Genomic DNA, 9,032 nt, shown 5'->3' on the forward strand with positions numbered 1-9,032 from the left:
GCCTCTGCCACGGAGATGTTGAATGATGTCGAATCAGAAATGGAGAGATGCAGCTGGCAGAACAAACAACATCAAAAGAGCACCACTCTCTCGGGTCTCCTGTAAATTGTAAAAATAAGAGCCAAGCTGAGTTTAACAGACTATGATTCAGCCCAGCAGCCTTTGCAGGCCAGGGGATTTCAGCATGATTATGTGTATGCATAATGTATATTTGTTTTGTTTATGTATTTGTTTTCGGAGAGGGGAAGGGGAAAATAGTTCAGGGGAATATACATACATTTTCGATATGGAGTGGTATGGATACTTTGATATTGAATATATTATCGTTACAGCGTTGGCCACCTTAATGTGTTTCGGACCGGGAAACCTTCCACACACACAAGCGATGACTGTCTGTACGTGTGACAGTTGGTTTGGCCTATATCTAGGCTACAGCAACCAATGACGCATCTATACATCTCTTTAGTTGAGTATTCCAGATTTCCCAACTGAGTAGGGAGGGGGAGCACTCGAAGACACAAGGTGTTTTTTTTTATGTTTCAGGATGTGGGATGGTACAACGTTCATGGCAACAGCCAACCAGATTTAAACGGTGGCAGATGGAGCGGGCGATGTGTAGCCTAGACTGCGGACAGACTGCTGGGCAGGGTTGGCACACGACCCCTCTATATGCCCTGTCGGCCATGGCTCTCACTCACACCAGAGCCAGCGCCAGGGCCCGTCGCTCTGCCATTTGAGCCTCGTTAGCGCCACCTGCTGCGAGAAGGAGAGTGGCTGGCAGAGAGAGGCTAGCGCCGGAACGACCACGGCCTTCTGTTCCCTCGGAAGGCCTGGGGACCGTAATGTGTGTTCACTGAACTGGAAGAGGCCTTATGGGTGGCGCAGCTGCCCTGTTGCCTTCATGCTGCTATGAAGTGATATCCTTCCGGTTATCCTAGCCTTCTATGCAAGGGGCGCTGTGGTCTGTTTACAAGTCATCTGACATTAGTTACAGTGTTGTTTGACGTTGTTGAAGTGATTCTTCTTCACCTCAAAATCCCAGTTTTATAAGATACTTTGAGACTTGAAATGTGTCAACGCAATCTGTTGTGTGTGTGTGTGTAGATCCACCTATACATCTCAGTCCCACATTAATGGGAAAGAAGAGAGCATTTTCTGATAAAAAAATCCAAAATAGTTTCCAAATGACACCCATTTAGGAAACAGACAGACTGTTCTGCTTTGACTGTGGGTATTGCATGTCATAACGTCAGTATTACAGAATGACTGGCTCTAATGACTTACCCTCCTTCCTGTGTTCCCCCTCAGGTAGCCACCGATCTGCCTAAGGGATGGAGTCTCTCTTCGGGGGCGAGCTGGGCCTCCTGGGCGGGGGCGAGGGGCTGAGGGATGACGGCTGCGGCTTGGGGTCGGGGGTCAACTGGTCGTCCTCACCCATCCAAGACGACATGTACCCCTCCCACTTCGCCCTGGCCGCCGCCTACCATGACATCAAGACGCGATTGGCCAGCCTGGAACGAGAGAACAGCAGCATCAAGAGGAAGCTGAAGAACTATGAGGTTAAGGTAGGTTGACTGATCCGTTCATCACAGAGGCTACGTCCCAAATTGCACCATATTCACTTTATACTGCTCAACTTTAAAGGGAAGCCCTACGGCCCTGGTCAAAAAGGTGTCCCCTCTTAAAGGGATAGTTCTGGATTTTGGCCCTTTATCTACTTCCCCAGAGTCAGATTAACTCTGGATACCATTTTGATGTGTCCGAGTCCAGTATGAAAGAAGTTGGAGGTAGTTTCACAAAGAAAATAATAACTAGCCTAGCACAAAGACTAGTTATCCCATATACACCTTGCGCTAATGCTAGTTAATAAGTGTGATAATGCTAGTTAGCAATTGTGCAAATGCTAGATAGCAACTTTCTTCAAACTGCATGCAGATACATACAAACGGTATGCACGAGTGCATCCGACTCTGGCGAAGTAGCTGGAGCTCCATTGCCAAAATCCCAAACTATCCCTTTAAAAAGGGTATCACTGATTTTACATGACTGAATTGGTAGAAGCTATTCTATGGAACCGGTGCTTTCGCCTATGCAACGGAGTTAGATCAGTGTGTACTCCCAGGAGAGGAGGAAGGAAGGGTCGATTTTCAAAGTACTGAAACAATCAGGCGTACCTGAATGAGGCCATTATTCAGTTGAAACTCACAGTGGAAAAGCTTATGTTATTTTCTTACCTCTAATAATGATAATCTGGCCTCGACCTGCACTGGTGTTTTTTTTTCTCCATCTACTTTTGCTTTTTCCATCTCCTATGTTTTGGGCTGTGACACACCTTGTCCTATTCTCACAGTCTTCCTTTGATCTCCTTTCTTTCTCACCTACTCATCTCATTTGCCTCCTCTGTCCTTCTCTTGTTCCTCTCCCCTCCCTCAGTTCCCTATGATCAGTGAGTTTGAGGAGGAGAGGACCCTACAGTGCTGCTCCTGTGAACCCAAAGAGACCAGCCTACTGCAGTCAGAGACCACCAACCTGCAACAGAGAGTCAACTCCCTCACGCAGGAGGTAAGACATGGAGGAAGAGAGAGGAGGGGAGAGGAAGGAGACAGAAGAGAGACGAGTGTGAAGAGGGAGAGAAGAGAGAAGAAGAGGGGAGAGGGAGGAGACAAGAGAAGGGAGGGTGGTAAGAGAGAATAGAGGGGGAGGGGGAGGGAGAGGTAGGAACTGCACATCGAACACATTTTTCTTTCTCCGACACTTTTCCCTTTGAAAATGTCCACCTTTCCCTCAGCTCCAGAAGAGTAAAGAGCGAGAGGAGAGGCTGGAGGATGTGATTCAGGCCTATGAGAAGATCCACATGGAGAAGAGTAACGTTCAGAGAGACCTGGACAAGATGGTGAGAAACACTGGTAAACAGTGTCCCCTTCTGGACACCATGAGTAGTACTGGTAGAGTGATGGGGGAGGGGACAGTATTATGGGCTAAGGCATTGTAATAAAATCTAATCCTTTACATACAAATTAAAGCAAACACTATTTTTGACCATCAGTTTTCTATCAGCAATGTGAGGTGTGTGTGAGAGAGATTGTTCCGCTATGTGTGTGTGTATACACCCTACATCCGTGTCCGTATATACACCCTACATCCGTGTGTGTGTGTGTGTGTGTACACCCTACATCCGTGTGTGTGTGTGTGTGTGTACACCCTACAGTCGTGTGTGTGTGTATATACACCCTACAACAGTGTGTGTGTGTATATACACCCTACAACAGTGTGTGTGTGTATATACACCCTACAACAGTGTGTGTGTGTATATACACCCTACAACAGTGTGTGTGTGTATATATATACACCCTACAACAGTGTGTGTGTGTATATACACCCTACAACAGTGTGTGTGTGTATATACACCCTATACACCACCCTACAACAGTGTGTGTGTGTATATATATACACAGTGTGTGTGTGTATATACCTACAACAGTGTGTGTGTGTATATATATACAGTGTGTGTGTGTGTACAACAGTGTGTGTGTATATATATACACCCTACAACAGTGTGTGTGTGTATATACACCCTACAACAGTGTGTGTGTGTATATACACCCTACAACAGTGTGTGTGTGTATATACACCCTACAACAGTGTGTGTGTGTGTATACACCCTACAACAGTGTGTGTGTGTATATACACACCCTACAACAGTGTGTGTGTGTGTATATACACCCTACAACAGTGTGTGTGTGTGTATATACACCATACAACAGTGTGTGTGTGTGTATATACACCCTACAACAGTGTGTGTGTGTGTATACACCCTACAACAGTGTGTGTGTGTGTGTATACACCCTACAACAGTGTGTGTGTGTGTGTGTATACACCCTACAACAGTGTGTGTGTGTGTGTATACACCCTACAACAGTGTGTGTGTGTGTGTATACACCCTACAACAGTGTGTGTGTGTGTATATACACCCTACAACAGTGTGTGTGTGTGTATATACACCCTACAACAGTGTGTGTGTGTGTATATACACCATACAACAGTGTGTGTGTGTGTATATACACCCTACAACAGTGTGTGTGTGTATATACACCCTACAACAGTGTGTGTGTGTATATACACCCTACAACAGTGTGTGTGTATATACACCCTACCACCGTGTGTGTGTGTGTATATACACCCTACCACAGTGTGTGTGTGTATATACACCCTACCACCGCGTGTGTGTGTATGTATATACACACCCTACAACTGTGTGTGTGTGTGTGTATATACACACCCTACAACCGTGTGTGTATATACACACCCTTCAACCGTGTGTGTGTATATACACACCCTTCAACCGTGTGTGTGTATATACACACCCTTCAACCGTGTGTGTGTGTATACACACCCTTCAACCGTGTGTGCGTGTATATACACACCCTACAACCGTGTGTGTGTATATACACACCCTTCAACCGTGTGTGTGTGTATACACACCCTTCAACCGTGTGTGTGTGTATATACACCCTTCAACCGTGTGTGTATATACACCCTTCAACCGTGTGTGTGTGTGTGTATGTACACCCTACATCCGCGTGTGTGTATGTACACCCTACATCCGCGTGTGTGTATGTACACCCTACATCCGTGTGTGTGTGTGTGTGTGTGTGTGTGTGTGTGTGTGTAGAAAATGTGCATTCACGTGTGTGTGCTCTCCGTCAGACAACACTAGCAGAGCAGCATATGGAGCGTATCTGTGGTCTGGAGTCAGCTCTGAGGCAGAGGGAAGGGTCCCTGCAGAAACTCAGTGCTCAGCTGCACAGCAAGAACATTCATTACCTACAGCTACACACCAGTCTGGACGTGCCTCGTGGTGAGTGTGTGTGTGTGTGTGTGTATGTTTGAGTGAGTGCGGGTGTGTATGTTTCTCACTGTGCCTGGATGTGTGCTACAGAGCGGAACGGGCGGGGTCCGACCCTGCAGAGCTCTCGTAGTCTGGACGCCGTGTCCGACCTGAAGCTGCAGCGGTTGGAGGCGGAGCTAGAAGGGGCGCGGCAGCAGGCCCAGGGTGCGTGTCAGAGAGAGAAGGAGATGAAGGAGGAGCTACAGAGGCTGCAGGCAGAGATCAGACAGCTGCAGCAGAATGTACAGAGACAGGTCAGATAGTGACACACAGGAGGCTGGTGGGACCTTACTAGGGGAGGACTGTCTCATGGTAATGGCTGGAGCGGAGACAGTGGAATGGTATCAAATGCATCAAACACATGGTTTCCATGTGTTTGATGCCATTACATTTGCTCCGTTTCAGTCCATTATTATGAGCCATCCTCCCCTCAGCAGCCTCCACTGACACACACGTCTGTCTCTGTCCAGCAGGAGGTGACCACACCCTGTGAGCACTGTGACATGGAATGGATAAAGAAGGCAGGAGATGAACAGTGAGCGACAGCTGCCCCATCTAATACTCCGGCCATGTAGCTATTGTCAATAGAATAACCAAGTCGATGACCCAAAATGGAACACTATTCCCTATTTAGTGCACTACTTTTGACCAGGGCCCCATAGGGTGTGGTGGCCTATTTATGGGATAGGGTGCCATTTTGGACAGTCCTAACATTGAGAGATTATCAACTATTGTCCCTCCTTTGCAGGGTGAACCTGGCATTGGCCTACACTGAGCTGACAGAGGAGCTGGTGCGTGTGCGAGGTCTGGCTGTCAAACAGACTGAGATCCTCAGGAAGGCATCCCACGAGCAGATGGGTCAGTAGAAAACACAAAAATTGTTCTCCATATTGATGTTGAATGGAGTATAATTGCAAAAATGCCCAATGAGGGTGCCAATAAGGACACTAATGTAATAATAATAATAATAATAATAATAATAATGCGATTTAGCGGATGCGTTTACCCAAAGTGTCAAGTGTGCATACGTTTTACGTACTGGTGGTCCCGGGAATTGAACCCACTATCCTGGTGTTGCAAGCGCCATACTCTATCAGTTGGGCTACAGAGGTAGCAATGGACGATAATAACCATCCCATTCTCTCTCCTCCAGTCCTGAGACACTCCCCAGCCCCCCAGCGTCGCTCCCCGGCCTCCCAACGCCCCTCCCCAGACCGCCTCCACCCCTCTCCTCCCCTCTCACCTTCCTCACCCCCTTCTGGCCCTGCATCCTACTCCCCAACTGGCCTCTCTTACTCCCCCACCGGCCCAGCCTCCTACTCCTGCCGGCCAACCAGCCAACGGCTGCGTGCCCGCTTCCAGGGGCGCCGCAGCTACTCGGAGGTGGCCGACTCGTCTGCCCACCAGAGGCCCCCCCCCAGGCTGCTCCGTGACCCAGTCTCCACACTGCCCAAGAACATGGGGGAGTCTGGGGCTTATTCCCGCCCGCCCAGGATTTCCCTGGTGGGGCTTCCCCGGCCGGCCTCGGCCCGTGGAGCTGTAGGTGCTGGTGGAGGGGGAGGAGGTGGTGGCAGCAGCCTGAGCAGTAGCCCCCACCACCATGCCCTGGAGCTGGGCTTCCCTCTAGCTGCAGAGGTACACACCATATTTGTATATACACTACCATTCAAAAGCTTGGGGACACAAATGTCCTTGTTTTTTAATGAAAAGCATTTTTTGTCCATTGAAATATAAAATACAGAATAAACGTAAATTACTATTGTAGCTGGAAAGTGCAGATTTTTTATGGAATACCTATGTAGGCGTACAGAAGCCCATTATCAGCAACCATCACTCCTGTGTTCCAATGGCATGTTGTGTTAGTCTTAAAATAAAATGATAAACTTGGATTAGCGAATTGATCATTAGAAAACCCTTTTGCAATTATGTTAGCACAGCTAAAACTGTTAATAATTGCATAAGGGTTTTCTAATGATCAATTAGGCTTTTAAAATGATAAACTTAGATGAGCTAACAATATGCCATAGGAACACAGGAGTGAGGAATGCTGACAATCGACCTATGTAGATATTCCATTACAAATCTGCCGTTTCCAGCTACAATAGTCATTTACAACGTCTACAATGTATTTCTGATCAATTTGATGTTATTTTAAAAATGGACAAAAAAAACGTGCTTTTCTTTCAAAAACAAGGAAATGTCTAAGTGACCCTGAACTTTTGAACGGTATTGTATTTATTTTAAGATAAATGTATAAAATAAGGTTAACCGCACCACCACCACCCGTTTTAATTACAGTTTTCTTAGGGAGTAACATTGTAAAACATTAAAATAACATGTTACTCCCTAACCCATCCAGGGGCGTCACTTCTGTCATCTGAAGGATCCCCCGGCCCCCACCCCCCAGTCGTCTGACGATGAGGAGTGGAGGTGCCCATCCCCGGTCTCCAGTCCTCCCAGGACACTGGGGGCCATGGGGGTAAGCTCACGGGAACCCCCTCCCTGCCCTTCCTTCTTGGCCCTAAAGGACCCGGCTACCCTCGCCTGCCACCTGCCAGGGTACCTGAACGCAGACCACGCCCAGTCCTGGCCCTCCATCAATGTGAGTTGTTGCTGCTCGAGTTCAGAGCTCAGTAGTGTATCCCAATAGCAGTAATAAGAGCTTCCTTACGTGACATGCAAATAGAAAACAGGTTATTTTAGTCATTACAATGAGTACATTTAGTGTTTACCTTCGAGTTGAGCTGTTTACGCAGTTTTGTAATTGGCTGCCTGCAGTTGTGGATGGAGACGGAGGAGAACGACGCCCGGAGCTGCCCTCTGTGTCAGCTGACCTTCCCAACTGGTTACCCCGATGACGCCCTCATCAAACACATCGACACGCACCTGGAGAACAGCAAGATCTAACCCCCCCCCAAGACACCAGATCAACTTACCCAGCCAAATTCTAACCTAAACCATGATCAGGAAAATCCATTGCAGATCCCCTTTGCAATATGACACTCTAGGGCAGACTGCATCCACTGAATCATCCATCTAAATTTAGATGTGATACTAGTCGTTTTCTAAACTGGAAAGTTTCCTAACCTCTGTATTTGACCATGTTAGTTTAGGGCTATAACAAGGTCCAGTGCTGTTTCTGAATGCTCCCACTCTCTCCCATGTTATCAGGTATGGTCTTTGACATGGTTACCTCACACGGTTTTTAAAACCCATCAATAATGGGTCACAGCCCAACTACAATGCTTTTATCACGAAGTTTACACTGTCAAACCAGAATGAACTCGTCACCCAGAGACTTTAAGGGCATATTCATAACAGAGGTACACAGCACTTTTTACAATTTAGTTCTAATGGAACTTGAATAGTTTTCGTGGAGATTCAAGAACAATCTTTAAAACATCTCACGTGTCTCTGTAAAATGTAATGAAATAACATGAAGTTAAGGGTGACAGAGATGTTGGTGATAATAGTTAGAAATAGTTGAGCTATGGCAGTGTGTCGAGGGCCCTAAAACAGTGATAGGATGGCCCACTATAGGTACCTCGTAAGAAACTCCTTTATATATATTGACATTCAGGGATTTATGATATTGTACCACAGTGATTAAAACTAGGACAAATAACAGTCAGAAGATGTTCTGGTTTGTAGGCGCTGTACAGTGATTCCAGGCTGTTGTTCTCCGTGGATGATTTGTGAATCTCAGAATACGGACACTTTATATGCAGTCATCTCCGGTACTTGCCTACAGGTTGTCAACACAATTCACAGCAACACATTTAAAACCCACCGGACAGGAATTTGACAGACACACAACACATTACCAGAACATCAGCTGATTTCTCAACTCAGCCAATTCGGAAATTTGCACTGCAATCAATACGATCCAAAGACACTGGATGGGGATCTACCATCAGTACATTGATAAGTACCAAAAGATCTGAGGTAAGACAATCAGTTGAGGGACAAGTGTCGCGCAAGAGTGACGCCACCCGTGGAAAGACAATGCCATTAGTATAGATACCATAGAAGGTAACACTGCAATCAACCACAATAAAAAAACTTTTTTTAAACTGCTGGATCGCTTCTAGAGGAAGACCAAGAGACTCTGCCAATGAGACGGAACAGTACTGAGATACAGGAG

General features: G+C 46.8%; 1 protein-coding gene across 1 annotated transcript; it reads left to right on the forward strand.

Moving 5' to 3' along the window:
- Nucleotides 1-1,266: 1,266 nt before the first annotated feature.
- On the forward strand, nucleotides 1,267-8,961 carry LOC115104049 (TANK-binding kinase 1-binding protein 1-like). The gene is made up of 10 exons (XM_065006420.1): nucleotides 1,267-1,565; nucleotides 2,434-2,562; nucleotides 2,789-2,893; nucleotides 4,708-4,858; nucleotides 4,940-5,142; nucleotides 5,362-5,423; nucleotides 5,637-5,746; nucleotides 6,042-6,523; nucleotides 7,248-7,490; nucleotides 7,667-8,961. The coding sequence occupies exons 1-10, from the start codon at nucleotides 1,332-1,334 to the stop codon at nucleotides 7,793-7,795; spliced, it is 1,848 nt and encodes a 615-aa protein (XP_064862492.1). The 5' UTR covers nucleotides 1,267-1,331; the 3' UTR covers nucleotides 7,796-8,961.
- The last annotated feature ends 71 nt before the right edge of the window (nucleotides 8,962-9,032 follow it).

This window comes from Oncorhynchus nerka, linkage group LG21, assembly GCF_034236695.1.
Source record: "Oncorhynchus nerka isolate Pitt River linkage group LG21, Oner_Uvic_2.0, whole genome shotgun sequence".
Lineage (NCBI taxonomy): Eukaryota > Metazoa > Chordata > Actinopteri > Salmoniformes > Salmonidae > Oncorhynchus > Oncorhynchus nerka.